The sequence below is a fragment of the Drosophila melanogaster genome, chromosome 3L, assembly GCF_000001215.4.
Source record: "Drosophila melanogaster chromosome 3L".
Classification (NCBI taxonomy): domain Eukaryota; kingdom Metazoa; phylum Arthropoda; class Insecta; order Diptera; family Drosophilidae; genus Drosophila; species Drosophila melanogaster.
The window spans coordinates 8,317,719-8,338,986 of NT_037436.4; the positions used below are offsets into that span (position 1 = coordinate 8,317,719).

Consider the following 21,268-nt stretch of genomic DNA (forward strand, 5'->3'; position numbering starts at 1 on the left):
TTTACGTTTTTGGTGCTCATTAAATGTTCACAACTTTGGGCCCAGCGAGGCATTTTCGGTTGCAAAATTAGAACATCGCTTTGGGAAATCGCCGCCAAAATGCAGTTAATTGTTTTTCGCTCTTGTTAAAGTTTTCTACTCGGTTTTCTCGCGATTGTCACAAATTGAATAATGTCTCAATTGCGCACCGCTGCTGTTTTGGAGAACATTCAAACATTGTTTGCCAACTGTTTGCAATTGTTTGCCGCCATACGAGGCGACTAATTACGTGGCCATATTGTATAATCGTGCCGTTTGATATATGTATGTATATCCTGGCACAGCAGCTGGCCGATCCAGCTCCAGATCCAGATTCAGCTCCAGAAAAAAAAGTGAAAGGCAAACATGCAACGCCCACTTCTCGCCAAGTGGCCAAGTATAACTCGACCATTATATAATTGTTACCATTTGACTAATTTGCCTTTTGGCCAGATAAATACCGAGCGAATAACGAGGAAAGCTGCTCTAGAGAGGCGCAAAAAAGGGGCTCAAAAATCTGGCCAACTGCTAGCCCCATTTGCCATGTCACGGTACTCCAGCCAGTGGCAATCGCACCACTGACCAACTTATCCAAAACCGGCTTCCAGCCGAGGCAGAGCCACTCCGAATATGGGTCAGCTACGTGAGTTAGTCCATGCACCCGACGCAATCTTAATTGCCAATCATCAATGGAAGCGCACGGGATGGAAATTAAGAGGAAAATCGAATTTAAGTTCCGCATTGGGGTTATACATACATATGTATCTGCACAAACAAGAACCCATAAAAAAAGCAGAGTCAAATTCAAGTAAGCAACAACCGAGGTGAGATCCTGGTTTTTAATTCGTTTCTACAGCCTGGGATGCATTCTGCCTGAAAAATGGCGAGTTTTGTGGCAGCGACTCAGCTTGTTGAACCACTTGATGTAGCCCCTTTTTGTGTGGATCTGCAAAGGTCTCTGAAAATCCCTGGGTGCAGCTGGCTTTACAGAATCTAAGAGGATATGTTTAATACAAATTGTTGAAGATATTCCAATCATACCTTTGCTATCCTTTTCCTCCGAGTCTTTGGATCTCTTGGATGACCAGACACTGGGCAAATTGATGATGACCAGACGTGATACGCAAATCATTGCAAAAAGCTACGACAAAATGCAAAGCGTACTATTAAAATTTGATCAAGACTCTATGTTTCAGTCTGCCTGTGAGTGTGTTTGTAGACTGGTGTGAATGAAAACGCTACAGCCAACTGATTTAGCCAAGTTTTCCCGCTTCGCTTTCAATGAACGCGTGTGAGTTTTGCAATCGCCCAGTGGCAAGAAGCTGACCAGATCGAGATCTCAGTTCCCCGTCTCCAGCTGCTCCTCCATTTGCAGACGGTGCAAATGAAATGGAAAACGAAGCCAAAGCGGGTTTTCCAGCTTGAAATGGGGCAGAAGCCGGCACGGTGGTTGCCTTACATAAGCGACCATAGAAAAGCACACATGTGCACTGGGCGAAATTTTAGATCAAAATTATTTGGGATATATGTACATTTAAAGATATATAATTTACCCTAAAGTCCCTCAAAAACATTTTTAGGAAGTCAGCATTGCAAATATTTAAATACCTTTTGGTTTATGCATCTTACTGAATCTTTTTTTCCGAGTGCATCAGCACAGTGGCATGTGCAACTTATCTGGCCGCAGAAATCTTTCCTGGCTGAGTGGGCTAGGATACTCCAGCACTATTGGCTGGTTGGAAAATATAAAAGCGTTGGCAACATGACTCGCTGGCATGTGGCTTAGTTTCGCTTTAATAGCCGCCAGATTTCACAGCATTTGCATTGCGCCATTCGGGAGTCATAATGCATTGACACATTTGTTGCGTGCCACCACTAAAAGCCACTAAAGGGCAAACGAGCTGCGTCTTAATTACGTTAATGGCAGCCAAAAAAGAGCTATACTATATACACTCGCATTTGTATGCCATGTACGATTCTCGTTGCCTCAGCATTTGTGTAATATGGGTAATTAAGCGACGCTTTCTGCGCAAACACACACAGGTGCAGCCAACTAGTTTTCCCACGATGGCCAGTTAGGTCCCAGTCTCAGTCCCAATCCCCCCAAGAAACCAGCGACTACTGTGCGCAAGTACCAAAGGCCAATGATATATGCATTTTTCAAGCATCGCATCGCATCGCCAACAAAGACTGCCTCTTGCTTATAAATTAGAAGCAACCGAAATAATAGCCATATTTTGGTTGCTTTTCGCCAGTTTTGGTTTTTGCTTTTCCAACACATATATATATATTTTTTTTTATGTTTCTCCTTTGGCCAGACCCTCAGAAAAAGGTCAAAGCTCCAACGATCGCAGCTGCGCCTGTCGGTGGCCCGTGGAGGTGGTTTATCTTGGCCATCGGCGGCAGTTCCATGTTCGACTTTTTTGGGCACTTGCACAGGGGGAAAAGTGTAGTCAGTTAGTATACACAGATTTTTAATTGCCTATTTTAATACCTCATAAAACAATATGGAAGGCAATGAACGAAAATATTGTCTTTAATGATTGCAGTTCCAAATTAATTTATAAATCCTATATTATATGGCAGAGACTTCACAAATTGTGTTCACTTAATTACCCACTATTTCTCGCAGTGGCAAATTGAACGCACTTAAAGCGATTTTCAGCCGAACAAATTGCGCCGCGATATGCGATGGTCAATCAGGGATCGTGGCATTTACGAGACTATATATATGTATTTATTTTTAATGTCTTCCAACTTGGACACCTTTTTCGCGAGCCCCTGCGAATCGATGACGTCAGACGTCGCGTAGGTAGCATTGTGTAAACCCTTGCGGAGTGGTGCAATTTGTGGGCAGGCGCAACGTCATCGGTTGACCACATCCCTGCCAGAGTTGATGTTCCACTCGGCCGCTTTCCACTGAAGCGCATAATCTCGCGGAAATGCAATTTCCCCCCCAAAAAAAAAAAATCAAAATCGATGGCTATATAAATAGCCGGTAAGTGCGACATTTCACGCTTAGTATGCGAGAATCGGGCGATCGAAGGGTTTCAATCATAAGTTATAGATAAGTAGCCAGCGGTTAATAAAAAGAGAGATATGAAGAAGCGACGCATAACCAGCACAGCTGGAGATGCCAATGGACCTGGCGTTGGACCAAAAGCACGGACTTCAACTCGCTGGCGCTTCCGCATTGCGTTGCGAAGAGAGGCACGCTTCGGCCAGGCGGTGCGGCAACTCAAAGATTTGTTGCCACTGTTGGCGCTAATTGCTGGATGCGGAATGATCGGTGCATGCGCAGCGGTTGGCTACTCCTATGCAAGATTCGAGGGTCCGGTGGTGGGGCCGGAGCATCTGGTCACCGTCCACGACGGACGCACCGTGGACTATGTGGCCCGTCCCGAGTACAGCTTCGCCTATGGAGTCGAGGATGGCAAGACGCGCGTGCTGCAGAATCGCAAGGAGACGCGCAACGGGGACGAGGTGAGAGGAGTGTACAGGTGAGTTTTGATGGGGATGTAGATGGGGATGGGGACAACTTGTCAGCGCATTCATTAGCGTCACACAGAGCGAGCTGAAATGGATATGGCATCGCGGACACTCTGAAACCACTTAATATCAGAAGCAGCAGGCGCTGAAAAGTAAACACAGTTGCTTGGCATTGCAATTGAACAAGTTGATTTCAAAGATTACTGCACAGTTGTATACACTGTATATTTGATAAGATTTTTAAAAAACGGGTTGTATATAATCAATCAATCATGAAATCATGTGCTCAAAAAAATGCCAGAAGGCTCTTAACATAAATAGTATCTTATTTGCATCTAAAAAATTCCAAGATAATTTTACAAATTGTTGCACAGTTCAAAATATTTTCAAGTAATAAAAAGATGTGTAAACATGGGTTACATTTTTGGTATCTGTTTAATATCAAGTAAATACCACATTTTACTAACTTGCTAATCCAGCTAAAACCAATTATACACTGAATTCATTTTATTTTATTAATTAATTTAAGTAATATTAATTTTATTTCTCTTTCGACGGCCTCCACGCAGCGTAGTCGATCCGGATGGCACCTTGCGTGTGGTTAAATACACGGCCGACGATGCCAACGGCTTCCAAGCCGAGGTCATTACCAATGGTGTGAAAACTCTGCACGGCCACGGTTCCGACGGGGATGCGGGTGGCGGGTCGGTGGACAGCCAGGTGAGGCACCATAGCGCCGAGGCCCACAAAGCGAAGGAGGATGATGAGGAGGAGGATGAACGGGAGCGGGAGCACCAGGGGAATGGCCAGTACCAAGTGCACGAGGATTACGATGAGGGAAAGGACGAGCAGGCGGAGGAGGACGAGGAGGGTGGCGGTCACCAGGAGTACGAGGGCAGCAGCGAGGAAGGATATGTCGAGGCAGATGCTCACAGTCAGCAGGAGGAGTCCAGTGACGAGGACTACTAGATTTGAAGAAAAACCTATTAATTATATTTCATTTATTGTGATAAATTAAAATATATATCATATAAGCAGTGTTCACTGCTCAAACCAAATTTCTGTAAGCATTGATTTATCTTCGATCCTTCAAGGATTTATATTCAATTGGAATTTAATACGTTGTGCTACTAGAAAAATGTATGGATGCTCATATGTACATCAAATATTAGGTGGAGTTTTTGTGTGTGTGTCGCCGTCTGTCCCGCAGTTCTGTTCATGAGCATTACACCGGGACTCGTGTTGTTGAAATAGTGAAAAATCTAAAAAAAAATCTCTAATTGAAATATCTGGCGAGCTTTTGTCATCGGTTCAACAGGGTTAAGGGGAGCAAAGAGGCGATCTTTATGCAACCACAATATCAACGTCAAATTGGGACATGTACACATATGTATATCGGCCAGGTTGGTGAAGCGTGTGCGTTCGACTTAGACTCACTCCATTGGCAGCCCGGACTGCGGTTTTGATTCAATTTCGAGCTCGTTTTCTTTTTGATTTTCATTTTCATTTTCGCATGGACTCAATCAAGCGGACCGATGGACAGTCAAGTTTTGTTGCAAGCTCGGAAAATCTATTTTCCTTCAGTATGCGTGATCCACTTTGGTCTCTGCCTGATGCTGATGCTGATGGCTGTTGGCTGGTGGTTCCATTTCGTCACTCTCTTAATTTTAAACGCGCAAATGCGCAAAATCGCATTAAATGTGCGAAATGCAGAGAGCAGACTGGAAAAAGTGGATCAAGCGACGTCTGGATGGTTGGCTGGTTGGCTGGTTGTGCCAGCAGCCATAGCCATGCGATGCGGTAATAATGCTGAAATGCCAGCCAGCCTGACCAACTTGGCGTCGGTAATCTCACAATTGAGCCGGCGACAAAATTGGGCTGACGGCTTAAACCGGACCAAGCTAATTGACAGCCAACTTTTGGTCCACTAATAACCCCCTGTTTAACTGCTCCTGCTCCTGCTCCCTCTGCGGCATAGAATGAAAGAGCGAAAACCTGTAAACATGGTTAGCATGCGTCGGCATCAGACGTGCAAGAATCCTTCCATTTGGAAATGTTTTAATTAGTCACAGAGTCATACGGTGCCTAGAGCCTAGAGGTGTCATTGGATATCAACCCAAGAGGGATCGGAAGTGCTGGGATTGCGTAATATCCACCGGATGTTATCTTTGTGGAAGTGTCCACCGGATATGGCACGTTACGCATACGCAGCGTTGTGCAACGTTCACATTCACTGCACTCACTTTCTAAACGCAACAACCCCGAAAGCTATTGTCCAGTTTAAAGTAATGCATAGCCGAAAGACCTTCAAGTCTCAATCACGAAAGAAACGAAATATCGCTTTGCCTACTGCATAAATCAAGCCACAAATCTATAACTGTCAAGTCATTTAAAGGGTACAATTTAGAAAAAAGGTGCTTACAACAAGTGGGTCGACTTGGCGATGATTAGTATAGGATTATTTCAAATGGGTATTATAGACGAGAAATTAAAAGGTCAAGTACCTGCTATACTGCTTATATACTGCTTCCAAGCAATAAACTTAAACTTAATTTACTAACCGATTTGTATGAGATTTTTCTGTTAACTTTAAATACCTTACAAAGCCGAAAATACCCACTTTAGATTCCGAAATCCGATGCAAAGTGCGTTTAAATGTTCAATGGATCCATTAGCCTCCATGGCCACGCCCTAACTGCCAGCCGCCCACGTCAAAGCATTGTCCAAACATAGGCAAACAAACGACCAGGCCAGATAGGCGAACATAAATCAAGATTAAATGTTTGTTCTACTTACCGACAGATGGAGCCACAAGTGTAATAAATCTAGAGTTCGGCTTGCGCAGATATTCAATTCGATGGAAGCAGAGGGAATTAGATTGAGGTAAGGAAGGGGGTGGTTATGCGTGGACAAGTGCAATTAACGCATGCAAAACAATTCGATCGATCGATCGATCAAGAAATGTTGTCTCTTGGCGGTACCATTGCGCAACTAACTATATCTATCGATCCAGACAAAGACAAAGCATGTCGTAGTCATTGCGATTTTCCAACTGTCTTGTCCAGTGACCAACTAACCAAGTAACCAAGTAACCATCTAACATCCAACCGAACCCCTGCGACTCCTTGGGTCTGTCAAAGTGCGATCGTGACGTGGCCAACTTGTTTGGCCCGAACTTTTTTTTTTGTTTTTGTGGTCCACCGCTTGGCAATTGTTTCGAGCGATTTTCGGCCAGCCGTGTAAATGTGTCGCCTTTAAAGCCGTTTTATGTAAGTCGATTCTGTGTCTTTGTCCCATGGCTTACCATGCTAATGGCCAGGCCCATTCCAAAGTGATCTCTTATAGTGCGATCTGTTGGTTTGTCTCCACACGTTTGTGCCTTTTTTTTCTGGCAAACTCTTTTTGCACCTAGCAAACGAACATGGGGTCTTTTTTCCCATCGTTTTCTCAGACTTCAGGCCGTCTCCTCTTTGCGAATCCCCCCCTCCCCAAACCATTGGCTGTTTGTCTCTATTTAATGGCCACTTGTGTGTGTTTTATAAGATACAATCATAATTTTCTGATATGTCATGCCAGAGCGGTTGACTGCTTGTTGTGGGTGTTGCCTAAAAAAGTGTCAAAAAAGAGTTGCTTGGGAGTTTAGCAAGCGTAAAATGAGGAGGAGTTAAAGCTATAATACTTAGTTAGTTTAGTGTTAAATATTATGTTAATTGCCAAGATTGGTGGAGGATCTTTTTAATTACAAAATATTAGTCACTGCTAAGCATCATCATATACACTTAATTATATTTTCTGGAATCTGGGTCACAAATTCCAGTTTAAAGAAAGACAGCTTAGATCATAAATAAATTATATCTAGCCTCATTTTTAATACAATGTTTATATACATTCCCCTACAATCTATACAAACATTTGTCTCATGACTCCGAAAATTATTGATTGAGCCGCGTTTGATTTGCTTAGGCATGTCAAACTATTTGCCAACACCGAAATTCCGCACACAGTTCTCCAGATCGTGAAAATAACAAACTGAAATCGGTCGCAAAAATGTCAGGCAACAAATTGCGTGGCCCGAAAACTACGCAAGTTGGTTTTGGTTTTGTTGGTGTTGTCGTGGTAATTATAACGACGCCCCGTTTGATTGCCACAGATATGGTAATAATATTTTTTCGGCCAACTTGTGCGGACTCGAAACGATCGTAATTATGTCGGCAAATCAATAAATAAAAAGCTTAGATCATTAGAGCCAATGCAAAAGTGTCGCTTTCAATTGCAGCGCCGTCATCAGCGAGAGGCAGACAAACAGTCAGCGAAACTAAGAAACTAAGTCACCGAACGAACGCCTTCTCAGGTCGAAAAACAAATGCCGCACCTAGCTACAGATTTTTGAAGGGGGAATTAGGGGATCATTGTTGTGGCACATGCGTGGTATGGTAGTGCAGCACTGCTCCGCTGCCAACTGGCATCCAGCTCCCCCGGCACCGCCAGCACCACCAGCACCACCAATACCACCAACACCACCCACCGGTGGCACAGCTGCAACGCCATCGTTCGTTCGTTCCAGTCGTCGTTGATCGGGCTGCAGTCGTCGGCGAGCGACGCGTATATAAATACTTTTGGTCATCGTTGCAGACATCAGTTCAGCTAACGATTTCGTGCTCTTAACGGTCCTCACTTACTCGAGCTCACTCCTTACAGCCTCCTCTACAGGATTCAGCGTCCAGTCGTCCTTCGTCCTTGTTTTTAGCTACGTGTTCGCGCCGTGTGTCCGTTTGCCGTTCGTGCTCGATAATTAAAATGAAGGTGTGTGCTCCAACCCCCTGCCCCCTCCAATCAACCATAGACCCCCAATCAACCATAGACCCCCACAAGCACCCCAGTGATTCCACCGATCCTGATGCTCACTTCTCCTTACCCCCTAGTACTTCGTTGCCATCGCTCTGCTGTTCGCCGCCGCTCAGGCTGTTCCCATCGAGCTGGGCCACTACGCCCCTGCGCTGGTGCATCATGCGCCAGTCCTGTCGCACGCCGTCCATGCCGTCCACGCCGAGCCGGTGGCCTATCCCAAGTACTCCTTCAACTACGGCATTAAGGATCCCCACACCGGCGACATCAAGTCGCAGGCCGAGGAGCGCGACGGCGATGTGGTGAAGGGTGAGTTTTCAATTGGTTAATAACCACAAATGATCGGTATAATCTTTCCTGAAAGTCGAAATATCCTGAACTCCTTTATAAATCGAAAGACTTAGGCAGAAAATCGCACTGAAGGCAAAGTAACGCAGTCAGCGGATTGCAGAAGGGAATTTTTAACTTCATTTTTATCCTAACAAACGAAAGACTTAAGCAACGAACTTGAATAAAAAACTACATATGAAAAGAACGTGATTCTTAACATTTTAGTTCAAAACTCTATAAACATTTTAAGAAGTTAATATATTAGTTATATAAAGACTTTCACAAGAGACTAGACATTGTTAGTTGAAACATAATTAAGACATTTAAATGCGAAAACAAATAATGTTTTATTGAGATAGCTTACCAGTTGTAGCTATGACCTAAACTTGCGAAATGTGTTTACTGTGCTGACCCATTTCACTGAATCCTTTTTCAGGCCAGTACTCCCTGGTTGAGCCCGATGGTTCGGTGCGCACCGTTGACTACACCGCCGACGACCACAATGGCTTCAATGCCGTCGTCCACAAGACCGCCCCCAGTAAGATCATCGCCCATGCACCCGTGCTGCATGCCGCCCCCGTTTTGGCCCACGCCCCCCTTCTGCATCACTACTAAGAAGCGGGAGCCTGACTTAGTCACCAAGGTGCTCTCCCTCTCGCTCTCATCCATTCACACCAGAATCTTCATAGGAACAACAACAAACAGAAAAACAAACAAAAAAACACAAAAAAAAAAACAAACAAACAAACAACGAAAATGAAAATCTTTTGTAAGTAAGCGTAGCGTAGAGTTTAGTAGACACGGACCGCCTTAGGGGGCGTGTCCCGGCACCCGGCTGATCCTGGCATGGCACAAGGACGAAGGATATAAACCGAATCGAAAACAAACTGAAATTCATAACGACTTGGCATTCGGAATGATTTGAACGCGGATGATGAACGCGCAAAGGATAACAACCGGTATTGGAGTGACAAGTTTTTCACACGAAATATGTTATTTGTTTGTATATGTATGTACGTACGATTAACCAGAACCGATTTCACTGAAAATCTTTTGCACACAATGCCCCAAGAAAATTGTACTTCAAGGATGGCAAAGGCTTCTTTTAGGACTTCTCCTCACTCTGTACATAGAACTTTATTTATACGCTTAGTTCTTTCAGTTTCCCAAGCTAATCTTTTGTAATATATTTATGACTATCTCTCTTCTGTGCTATGCATTTTCCAATTCTATATCATCTTCTTTAGAAGCCTTTGCGATGACTGTCAAACTGTGGCCAGCTTCCTTTAACTGCCACGCCCCATTGAGAGCCACGGTGGGCGTGCTAAATTGTGTGCCATTGCAGGATTTGCTGACAGTTTGATAGGATCTCTAGCAGAACAGGTCCTTGGAGGGCAAAAGATTGCCGGTAATGGGCCGGTCATTGTGCATTAGTAGCTAGTACTCTAGAAATCCCCGCTGTTATCCTCGTGACCTCATTCCGCCTCTTTCTTCCACTCTCACCCGTCTCACTCACTCAACGACTCACTATCTCTTTCTCTCTCTCTTTATATCTCACTCTCACTCACTCACTCTCAGTCTGACACCTTTGTATCTAGTTTCATTTTTTGCATTTAGTATTTTTCACATTTATTGTGTATTTATAATGAATTATGCAGCTTAATTATAAACAAACAAAGAAAAACATACGAAAAAAAGCAACAAAAAAAACAAAAATTGTACTCAATTAGGAGGATAAACGAAAGATAAAAAACAAACTCTCACATGTCTCTCACGTCTCAAAAGTTCATTTGAGTCTTACAATTATGTACTATATATTCCCCATAAACATTTGTATGCAAAAACAGCAACAACAACAGCAGCAAACAGCAAACGAAATGCGAAAACGTTATTATGGAAATAGAAAGAAAAAAACTAAAAAAAAATAAATAAAAAATCATATTTAAAAAATAATGATTATTTCGTTTTTTTTGGGTTGGTTTTTGAAGCCACAGCGAAGGTCGTGAAGATTAGCATGCTGGAAAAATAATAATTATAATAATTAGCAGAGCAAAAATAGGAAAATAACTTAGCATTCCGGTGAAGTATTCCAAATGGGGATTCGCACCCACTCTATGTGGGCCTCTCCATTTCGCTTTAGGTTCTTGGTTCTTCAGTCTGTCTTCGCCATCGAAAGTACACGCAACTCGGCGGTCAAAAAAAAAAAAATAAATTAATAATAATAGCACCGAAATAAATGTGATAGATCGATCTACAGGCGAGCAGCATTGAAATTCAGCATGGGACATTCGTCAAATTTGTTTTGGTTCTTTGTAAGTGATTTGAAATTGTTACTTCAGTGCTCAGGAATTTTTAGTTGCACATAAAAAAACAATACTCAATTTGTTAAATGTTCTGGCAGTGAAAGTCAATAAAAATGTGATCATTTCTCTAAAATGTGTTCCCTAAAGTTCTTACAAATATTAAATCTTACTTGGAATCAAAATAAAAAAAAGAATAAAATAAAAGAATTTAGTAAAATCATTGTTTAGAGTAATCAAAATGTATTTCTTATATAAAAGAGAAAAACTGTTTTTATTTTTAATCTTCGGATGACAATAAATCCCGATCAATTAAAAATCGAAGTGGAAAAATGAAATGCGACTGGAGGATCAACCAAAAACGACAAAGAAACAAAATCATTTTATTTATTAACGATTTTCGTTTTGCAAACAATATTTACGCCTCAATATATGCTGAGCATTTTATTCCATCTGTAGGTTTTCGTATTAATCACAAAAGTATACGCCGCATTGTCCAATCCATTGTCATCAAAAATCGAAGTATACAATCAGCCTGAAGTTACACCCGAAAAAGAAAGAGCCAAAGTGAGAAACTATTTCGTGCATGAGCCATACGGTATGCAATATTATAGTTTCCTTATTCCTTATTCCAAAATTTTATTTATAGGGCCCAACACATATTCCTTTGGCTATGAGATTAATGATCCGCAGACGCAAAACTCTCAGTTTCGAGAAGAAAAAAGATTTGTGAATGGCAGCATTCAAGGTAGCTACGGGTATGCAAGGCCAGATGGACGCATTGAAGTCACCAAATATATGGCGAAAGAGGATGGCGGTTACTCGGCCCAGATTCAGATTTTTAAAGCAGGCGATGAGAAAGTCAAATCAGTTTGGCCCACCGAAAGACCTGATATATTAGTGGAGAGAAGCAAATCCGATGCTCCTTCAAATATCACCTGGGATCCAAAGAGCCATCTCAACGTGACCGTCTCTCATGTGGCGGATCATGTGGCCCAGCAGCTGAAGCAGCAACATGGCCTCGACCTAAACCACATCGATGTGACCAAGGATGTGCTTAAACCAGCGGTGCTCGATGTTATCCAGGGCAAGGAACCAACTAAGGGTCGCCCTGTTCAGAATCTAATTCCTCAGCATTTTCCCATAGTTCCCTTCCAACTGCCGGCGGATCAAGAAACCACCAAGGCCACCACAGCGGAGCCCCAGAAAACTGAAAGTTCAAAATACCACAGGGCGCAATCCAACAATGCCGAGAAGGCTCAACAAGTCGAGGAGCCGGAGGCAAGATTACCGCCACCCGGGCCACTGGTCAATAGCAGTCCAAGCGATGGAAATTGGCAACGGCGAACCATTGAGGCAAATCGCCGTGAATTCCTGGCCAATTTACCCAACCTAAGTGAGGCCAGGCCAGAGTAAATGTTTGAAAATGTTTCACCAGGCCAAACTAAATGCTTAATAGTTTTTTTTACGAGAAATGCTAAAGAGGGGTTGTTAACCAAATTGCACAGAAGAATATAAGTTAAATATAAAACTTTATAAAAAATATGTGTATTATGTTTTATTGAATATTATTATGATTAGTTTATAGTGCATGTTATTAATGGAACGCATAATATTTATAAGTTTCAATTAACTTTTATTTTGTTCTATAAAATCGGTTAGCTATTTTTTCTCTGTGCACATGAGCAATATTAGTTAAGACAAGAGCATTCCCTGAGCTAGTTATTAGGTAAGCTTCTTTCACTTTTCATTCCCCGCCTCTTTTGCCGATACCTTGGCCATAAAAAAGTGATCACAATTTGGCCGTAATAGCAAAATGGGAGCCACAAAAGAATGCCATACACTGAAGAGCATAATTGTGGCGGCTAAAAGAGGTGACGAGTGGTGCCAATGTATGTGGCAACATTTTTTTGGAAAATATTTTCCGGGTGCCAAAGTGGAGCAGCCAGATTGGCGGCGTCTTGATCCCAATCGAAAGCGCTTGCCGCCTTTGAAGTTTCATTTTTATTGCCTCTGTAGGTTAATTTGTGTCGCCCACAACGGGTCGGATTGGGTTTGGTCCGCTCGCCAGGTGGATGGATATTCCAACCATTCAGGAAGACATCGGTTCGGATCACGTTGCAGTCAAGTGTAAATGTTTTGCCATTTAATTGCTCCAAATTTCCAAATGCGTTTCCATGCGCGCAAATGCCGAGCGGAGCTCGAAACTCGAAAAAAAACGGAAGGAAATGCGAATTGCATTTTGATTTCTGTTATCGTTTTCGCTTTCCACGTCATTTCGCTATCTCTTCCATCCAATGCATATTTATGCTGATTTATTATTCCATTATTGCGGCAGCTTTAATTTGTGGCACGCACACTCTTCGCAGATTGCGAAATTTCGTTGCCAAAAGCTCTTTACACGGTATTTGTTATTTTTAAGCAATTTACATTTGTACAGTCTGGATTTTTATTCACTGTGTGCATTTATTGCCCACGAATTTGTATCTGGCACATTCACTTTTATGCTTGACTGAAATGGCTAAGAAATAAAATCACATTCGGATGGGGAAAGGCCATAGATAGTTTGAAATTGTGTTCTTATAAATTATATAAAATTACTATAGCACAAGTCATTGCTCGGTGTTTTCATATTAATTAATTATACCAACTGAGGAAACTTTGCTGCTTTATTGTATGCTAATTAAACGGCCGCCACTTTCAGTCCATTCCATTCCAATTCATTGGGTTCGGTTTCTTTCTTTTCGGCATACATATTCGGTCATTAACTAATTGCTGAGGCAATCGGCTTGCACCACCATTGCTACCACCCCATTGAGTGGCTCTGTGAAAGTGTTTATGATTTTCTCCCTCATTTTTTGGCTAGGGCGTGACGTATACGTAATGCAATGCGCTGGCATTACGTAGCCGCACAGTGGGCCCCGCACAAGTGGCACTACGGCTGCGCACTTCAACTTAACATTGAGATCGCGGGCGTTGTCCCTGCAGCGGCCAGCTCATAAATAAACTAATAAAACGCAATATATTTGAGCGCGAAATGAAAATATGTATGTGCAGGCTGACAACTTGATTAGGGGATCTGCAGCCGGTTTTTTTTTTTTTTTGTGGTCCTGCCGTTCGGCCGTTCGAGCCCGAGGCGGTTGCATAAATTTAGCCATTTTATAATCTCGATATGGCACTCGAAACTGGTAAATTTCATAATATCCGGTTCGGGCGAGCTTGAAAAGTTGTTAATTTGTTGCATCTCCGCGCCGCTCGGCAGCAGGAAAAACAAAGCAGCGCCAAAAATGACAGCAATTAGCCGGCTACGGAATAAGGTAAAAGTATTTAACCTACTTTGCCGTTGCACTGCCCCCCACTTTTCCCTGGGAAATTCAGCGCTTTTCACTGTAGGAAGTGGAGAGAGAGAAAGAGAAAGAGAGAGAGAGAGAGAGGGAGGGAGTGAGGGAGAAGGAGATACATTCAATTGGCGCCTAATTAATGAGACGCTCTTGCCAGTGGCAGAAACCGAAAGTCCAAGGAAGTCTTCATGGGAAAACCAAGCCACCAGATTTCCTCAACACCAGCACACACACACACACACACACACTCGATGTGTGAAAATGACAGCGGCACTTGGTGGCGAATTTAAAATATTTAACAATTAAAGCGGTCTTGTGAATGCAAAGCGTAAATATTTTGATTAGTCAATGATACAATTAGAGCTGCAAGAAAATCAATTGGAAAATTGCTCATTCGAGCTCGCCGACTTTTCCGCGTCTTGCTCCACACACGAGAGGTAAGTCTTGAAAAATGAAAATGAAAATGCATACGAAAATGAGTGTCGCTCGACTGTCCCAGCTGCCATGTGATATGATTATGTGATTTGGCAATTTGCATTTAATTAATTTCTTCAGCTATTTATTATGTCAACGACAGCAGTCGATGCTTAATACCAAGCGCCAGAAGTCGAGGAGCTGGGAGCAGACAGATGGGGCGGGTGCAATTGCTGTTACCGCACCGAATTCAAGTGAATATTATTTGTTACCGTTGAAAGGCTTTTCAGATTATGCCTCCACTCGCCAGTTATATCACGGAATGCATAATCGAAGCTGACGGCGACGTCGGCTGGATGCGATTGAATAATGAAGAATTCCAAATCGAAGCTAATATGGATTGAGTCAGGCGTTCTGGGAGATAACAAGGCATACTAACAAGGCATACTAATGTATCAATAAAACTTTTTATCTATTTTATTACTTATTTATATTTTGAATCGACACCAAATGTTCGATATTGTATATATATTTCTAATCATTACTAACCAATTCACTTAACACCTAATAAAATCTGGACTTGATGTCAATGGGACAGGTGAAGATGGCTTTACTGCATCCACTTTACGTTTATTGCTCATACGCACCGTGTGCTGGCTGAAAACGATCGAAACTGCAGAAAAACTGCAACGACTTGCTTTTCCATTTGCTTTTGCACTTTAAAGTTCAATGTGCGCTGGCAATTAGCCGTATATTTCTCTGCCATTTTCCTTTTGACCACGCACATTTCTCCACGAGACCGAGCCAACTAGTTCCCCAGTAAATTCGTGTTTCATGCGCATTGCCTGCGAGTAAACGAATATAAATTGCTGGTAATTGAATGCGTTGGGCTGCCCTGGCACCACTGGGCTCCTCGAATGTAATTTTCAATTACAGCAGCTGCCGTTTTGGTTGCGTAAGTTCGGGCCGCATAAAAGGATAACCATTAAAAGAGCAACATCGGCGACGATCGGTGGCAGTAGTGGCCAAAATACGATGCCAAAGCCAAAGCCAATTCCCACAGCAATTTTGGAAAGATGCACGCGTCGCTGGCTTGTTGAGTTGCAAGGTTTTTTAGCCGGGACTCTAATAAATATGAAACAATGAGACAAAAGTCAAAGTTGGCTGCTGATTGCCAGCCATTGTTGTTGTAATATGTTTGCAAGCGATCGCTTAAGGTACACTGAGCAAAACTAGTAATATCGATTGTATTTGACTTAAGAAAGGAAAACGCATATGGGTTTACTTAAAAAAAAATAAAATAAAACATAATATAACATAAATAAAACTATGACTATGGATCAAAACCAACTAAAGCACATATAATCCTTAAGATTAGGTTCCTTAATACATTAACAAACAGAGAAATGTTTCTTGATATTTTTTGCAGTGTGACAAACTTTTTGTCCGATTGCTTTGTTTTATTTTGTTTGGCCGATGTCGCAAATGTACACCAGAAATAGCTATAGCTTCGGCTTTTGCTGTAGCGGCAGGAGGACTTCAACTGCTTTTGGCCAAGTTAATGCATGTACTAAATGTCTAACGGTAAATATGAGTTACTAGGTAATTGCTTGGCCTGCTTACCTGCAGCTGTTACATGCGCGCATGCGCATAACCAACAAAAGCAGCAACAACGCGTCTTGACTTTTCACTTTTGTGAGTGGGAATTGATTGAGTGCCCAAGTGCTCTGGGTAAAAGTAAGTCATTCCAGGCAAAAAAGAAAAATTACAGCAAAGTGAATCTAAACTATAGCTAACCAAAAAATTAACACCTGCTGGCCAGCAAAATGAAAATTTGGTGTGCAATTACAACGACAGCGAGGAAAAATAACAATTTTTGAGTCGATAAGTGGCAGCGAAATCAGACGAAAATTTGTTGCATATCACAAGACAGAAATGGGTGAAATGGCCAAAAAATGAATAGACAACATTGTATACCCTTGAGAGATTAATAGTCTACTGTTAGATGTTTTGCATGTTTAGGAATTTAGATAAGCTTATTTTTCCATTGGGTTAAAAGTACCTGATTTGCAGTACACTTACAATGTACATCCCCAACTTTCCGCCATATTCGATGGACTCTCTTTGGAAAGTTCACCAAATTGTAACTCAAAATTGTATCAGCAATGCGTTCAATTTGCGGCGCTTCGTCGAATTGCCAAATGCAGCGGCAGATACAGTGCGGTACGTGACTGTATGTCCATGGGGAATGCCGCAAAGGCGACTGCAGTCGTTTGTCGAGTGTGGCATGTTGACTTGCGTTATTTTTTTCACCTGCCGCAACGCCAACGCTCTCCAGCTAAACATATAAACATAAAACAGCAGACGTAGACCCCAAATCGTGGGCCATAATTAAGCATTTATTTTATTTGCCATATTTCTTGCGCTGCATCGGGATTTACTGCGGATTGGATTGGTAATCATCGTGGACAAAAATGTTTGTTTTTATCCCCCGAGTTTTTCGGTTTGTCATGTCTCGCAATGTTGTCAAACGTTGTCGACCATAATATAGCAATTAAAATTGTGCTCGTATTTAAGAGTACATCAACCCGATGACACTCGTTTCGTTTTGACCAGATTGAATCCACGGATCCATGGATCCATGGCTGATCTGCCAAAAAAGAGCTTGTGAATCGGGGCTATGCAAAGTGGTTGGCTGAAAAACTGCACGAAATTCCCATACAAATCCAAGTAATTTCTTGAGTTATTGGCAAACAACTTGCCGATGAACTAGATTACAGAGATGGATGAAATGAGTTGAACGAGTGCATGATGGGCAGGAATTTGGAGTTAAATAGGGGAAAACATGTTGAGGATTTTCCTTAAAGTTGTGGGAAAATAATGAGGACTGGATTGACACAAATTAATGCTTTTTATAACGAAAAGTGTGCATAAGTTTTTTTTTTTCGTTTTGTTAGTGAATATATTTAAGTTACAACAAACTGGAATTATATTGTTGCTGAGAAACAAAACACCTGAATGCATTTGACAAAACGATTGCCTCAACCTTCGAGGTGAGAACCTTAGAGTCACTAAATTCCACGCTTCGCTGCCTAATTAGCGCCAACCAATTGCAAATTGACGAAAGACCCAAAAAATAGCTAGCATTGGTTAATTTTTCTTTAACGCAATTGTGGCACTTAACTTTGAATTAAAGTACGTGGCAGCCAAAGTGTGTGTGTGAGGCCCACAAGCACACACACACACACAAAAGAGCTGCGAACAAAACTTCTGTTTTGTGTGAAACAATTAAATATTACAAAATTGGCTTTTATTGGTACAGCCTGGAGACCCAATTCAAATCTAATGCTATTTACCAGTTACGAATTTACGAAAATCAGCGCATTAAAAGTGAACGATTAACCGGAGGCTAGCCGCAATAGAAGGTTGCCCCAAAAATGTTGCCCAGCAGCAGCCACGAAAATCATCAAGCCGAAATTTGGGTCAAACTGCGTTTAATGAGCCCACTTGCACGGCAACAATGCAGACCTGCAATGCAAATAGGCTGCCAAGCCGAGTTGGCCAAAGCGAAAATACCAAAATATTAACAAACTTGGGCTCGCTGGGGTGGGAGAGATGGATTGGGGGGATGGGGTTTTGTTGCAATGTTGCAACTGCCGATCAGCCACATTGATGACGACTTATCAACGCCATCGCATGCGTCACTAATGGCACACAAAGAGTCCTGGACGACAAGCACTTATCGAAAATGTTGCAATATAATGTTGCTAGATATAAAATAATCTATAAAAATAAGAGGAAAATATTTAAAAATGTAATATTTGTCATAAATGTAGAGAACTTTATTACCTTTGTATGGCATATTGTCTTCCATTGTGGGCAATTATAAAATTTTAGAACCACATTTTCTTGTTTCTATTCTCATGTAATCATTGTTGATTTTCGATATTTTTCCTGAGTTGTGCCGACTTTTTATTCTAAGTGCATTGGGGCTGCAAACATCAAACCCCAAACAATGGCAAACAACAACCACAAGTGAACTGTTTTACATTCGGTTCAAGAGACGCTCCGCTCACCGAAGACAGCAAAGTCGCTGCTGCAAACCACCGCTGCTTGAATCCACCGAGCCACCGAACCACCGCTGCCAGCCGATTCACTTTCTTCCTAACCATATAAAAGCGGCGCATTTTGGTTGCAACCACATTATTCAGTGGTGAAAAGTCGTTGCGTGCAGTCAACCAGTGATCTCCAAATAAATCGCGAGCTAAAACTCAAACTAAAATGGCATTCAAGGTGAGCAGCAGCAGCCAAGGATAAAGGATAACGATTGTGAACAACAAACTATACAGCAAAAAAATATCCTAAAGGATACAGCAAAACGATCTGAGGATCGAGTGATATTTAAGAAACCAAGTGATTTGGTGGTGAACGAAGTGGAAAAGGTGTTCCAAATCTCCAGCAATCATTAAAAGGATATTCATATTAAAAATGTGATTTTTAATTTCAATATGCAATGATTTTTAATGGAAACAAATTTTATTAAACATCGGAACAATAGGATACTGTACTATTTACTATACTAAAGAAAAATTATAAATGTAGAGAATGACAGACTAGGAGCTCAAAGAAAGGCGCTTTTAGTAAAATATTCGTCAGGACCACTAAATTTCAGTTTAAAAATCATCCTGACAAAATTTCACTAAATCAATTTAGCTATTTTGTGCTAATTAAAAAACCAATTTAAAGACAACCTCAAAAACCACAGTTCAAACAAAAGCACCTATTAAAGTAAATCGTTTTAGGATTTAGGAAAAAACTCACACTTTTGCTTTAGTTAAATAAACCTCCCGCTTAGTTAACCAACAAATTTGCAGTCAGCCAGTAAACCACAAAGTAACCACTAAAAGTATATCCAAACAAAAGCGTCAGTCGACCACAGCAAACACTTGATTATGAATTCATTAAGACCAGCAAGAGGAAAAAGTCCGAAATTGCAAAGCAGCCATAACATGGATAGCTACTGTCTGTGGCCAGCAAGTCCTCCAACGCTAATTGCAGCACTTGCAACTACACACACTCCGTCAACGGAAACAATTAGTTGCTAATTATGCACCCACCTATCTGATCTTGCAGTATCTGATCTTCGCCTCGGCTCTGTGCCTGAGCCTCGCCTATCCGTTGGAGCACCAGTACTACGAGGAGAGCCATGGATATGAGCACCTGGCCCATCACGAACCGGAGCCCATCCATGAGTATGGCCACCATCAAATCGAACGCATCTCACTGGGCGAGGAGCACGGTCACCTCGAACACGCTGAGCCCCACTACGAGACCCACGAGTCTCACGGACATGATGAACATGTGGATTACTATGTGAGTATTGTTTCTGAAATTCAAAATTACACTATAAACTATAATCAAAGAGATGATGATGATGAAATGTTGTTTCTTAACAGGCTCCTCCCAAATATGCTTTCAAGTACGGCGTGAATGACTTCCACACCGGAGATGTGAAGTCGCAGCACGAGACCCGCGATGGTGACACCGTCAAGGGACAGTACTCCCTGGTGGAGCCCGATGGTTCCATCCGCACCGTGGACTACACCGCCGACAAGCACAATGGATTCAACGCCGTGGTCCACAAGACCGCTCCAGTGCATCATCATGAGGAGCTGCACGAACACCACTACTAAGCTAGTACACACTGCGCACTAGAGTTAGCCAAATTGCTCATCAGCCGGAAGTGGGAGGAGGATTATGAGGACTAGGAGGAGGGACAAGCATATCCACATCGGTCGACCATGGAATCAGCTTCATATCTCGTAATTAGGACATCAGCACACACCCAGGCCAAGGATCACATCCTGTCCATGGCCATTTCATTAACATTTTGTATATTGTATTTTATTCTGTGATAGCGAATAACTTCTATGTGTATCTTCCGCTTTCAACTGATCCTTAGTCACTACCTGCTCAGACGAATTTACCGATCACTACTCGACTGTTTGCCTTAATCTTTAATCTATAATCTATAATCTGTAAACTGTAATGTATACTTATGTCTTCTCGTAAAACAGAGATCGAACGAAGAAATTGTAAATTGTGTAATAAAGTGTGAATTATGTACTTTTTATAAAATCAAAACTCACCCGACCACTGGCCATAATTTTTTCAGCCGGGGCCAATCATTGAACTTGCACTCCTCAAACAAATGACCAAATGTCTCAGCTGACCAACTGGTTTATGCGTTTCCAGACGTAAACGGCAATGGGCAAGATTTCCACAAATTACCAGACATCGTTAGACACATTTTCCGGATCCCAAACGAGTTCTTCAGTTCATTGTGGTTTCTTGTATTTGTTTTCATTGAAATTGCATAAGCCTTAATTGAAATGTTGACGGAAAATGCTTCCTAAATGGTTAAAAGACTTGGAGTTTCTTCGAAATGTCGATGTAATTGATATATAAGCTGATTTCAATTAGCAATAAATAAAAAATCAAACCGCATTGCTAGTATGGCTAGTTTAAATT

General features: G+C 42.0%; 5 protein-coding genes across 6 annotated transcripts; 4 read left to right on the forward strand and 1 right to left on the reverse strand.

Annotated features, from left to right (window-relative positions):
• Window positions 1-823: 823 nt before the first annotated feature.
• Window positions 824-1,248, reverse strand: CG43059 (uncharacterized protein). Its single transcript, NM_001259737.2, has 2 exons — window positions 1,060-1,248; window positions 824-1,011 (listed from the first exon to the last, which is right to left on the reverse strand). The coding sequence occupies exons 1-2, from the start codon at window positions 1,148-1,150 to the stop codon at window positions 869-871; spliced, it is 234 nt and encodes a 77-aa protein (NP_001246666.1). The 5' UTR covers window positions 1,151-1,248; the 3' UTR covers window positions 824-868.
• A 1,796-nt stretch (window positions 1,249-3,044) lies between these two features.
• Window positions 3,045-4,562, forward strand: CG13670 (uncharacterized protein). The gene is made up of 2 exons (NM_139950.3): window positions 3,045-3,518; window positions 4,077-4,562. The coding sequence occupies exons 1-2, from the start codon at window positions 3,118-3,120 to the stop codon at window positions 4,474-4,476; spliced, it is 801 nt and encodes a 266-aa protein (NP_648207.1). The 5' UTR covers window positions 3,045-3,117; the 3' UTR covers window positions 4,477-4,562.
• A 3,578-nt stretch (window positions 4,563-8,140) lies between these two features.
• On the forward strand, window positions 8,141-10,589 carry CG34461 (uncharacterized protein). 2 transcript variants are annotated; one of them, NM_001274647.1, is made up of 3 exons: window positions 8,141-8,310; window positions 8,430-8,661; window positions 9,119-10,589. In NM_001274647.1, exons 1-3 carry the CDS (start codon window positions 8,305-8,307, stop codon window positions 9,295-9,297), a joined length of 417 nt encoding a protein of 138 aa, NP_001261576.1. In that variant the 5' UTR covers window positions 8,141-8,304; the 3' UTR covers window positions 9,298-10,589. The 2 variants fall into 2 exon arrangements, with proteins under 2 accessions (NP_001261576.1, NP_001097547.1); NM_001104077.3 differs by having other exon boundaries at window positions 9,119-9,397.
• Window positions 10,590-10,864: 275 nt separating this feature from the next.
• On the forward strand, window positions 10,865-12,519 carry CG34462 (uncharacterized protein). Its single transcript, NM_001104078.2, has 3 exons — window positions 10,865-10,994; window positions 11,442-11,580; window positions 11,632-12,519. The coding sequence occupies exons 1-3, from the start codon at window positions 10,962-10,964 to the stop codon at window positions 12,396-12,398; spliced, it is 939 nt and encodes a 312-aa protein (NP_001097548.1). The 5' UTR covers window positions 10,865-10,961; the 3' UTR covers window positions 12,399-12,519.
• A 6,434-nt stretch (window positions 12,520-18,953) lies between these two features.
• On the forward strand, window positions 18,954-20,877 carry Cpr66Cb (Cuticular protein 66Cb). Its single transcript, NM_139952.3, has 3 exons — window positions 18,954-19,030; window positions 19,871-20,110; window positions 20,194-20,877. Exons 1-3 carry the CDS (start codon window positions 19,019-19,021, stop codon window positions 20,428-20,430), a joined length of 489 nt encoding a protein of 162 aa, NP_648209.1. The 5' UTR covers window positions 18,954-19,018; the 3' UTR covers window positions 20,431-20,877.
• The last annotated feature ends 391 nt before the right edge of the window (window positions 20,878-21,268 follow it).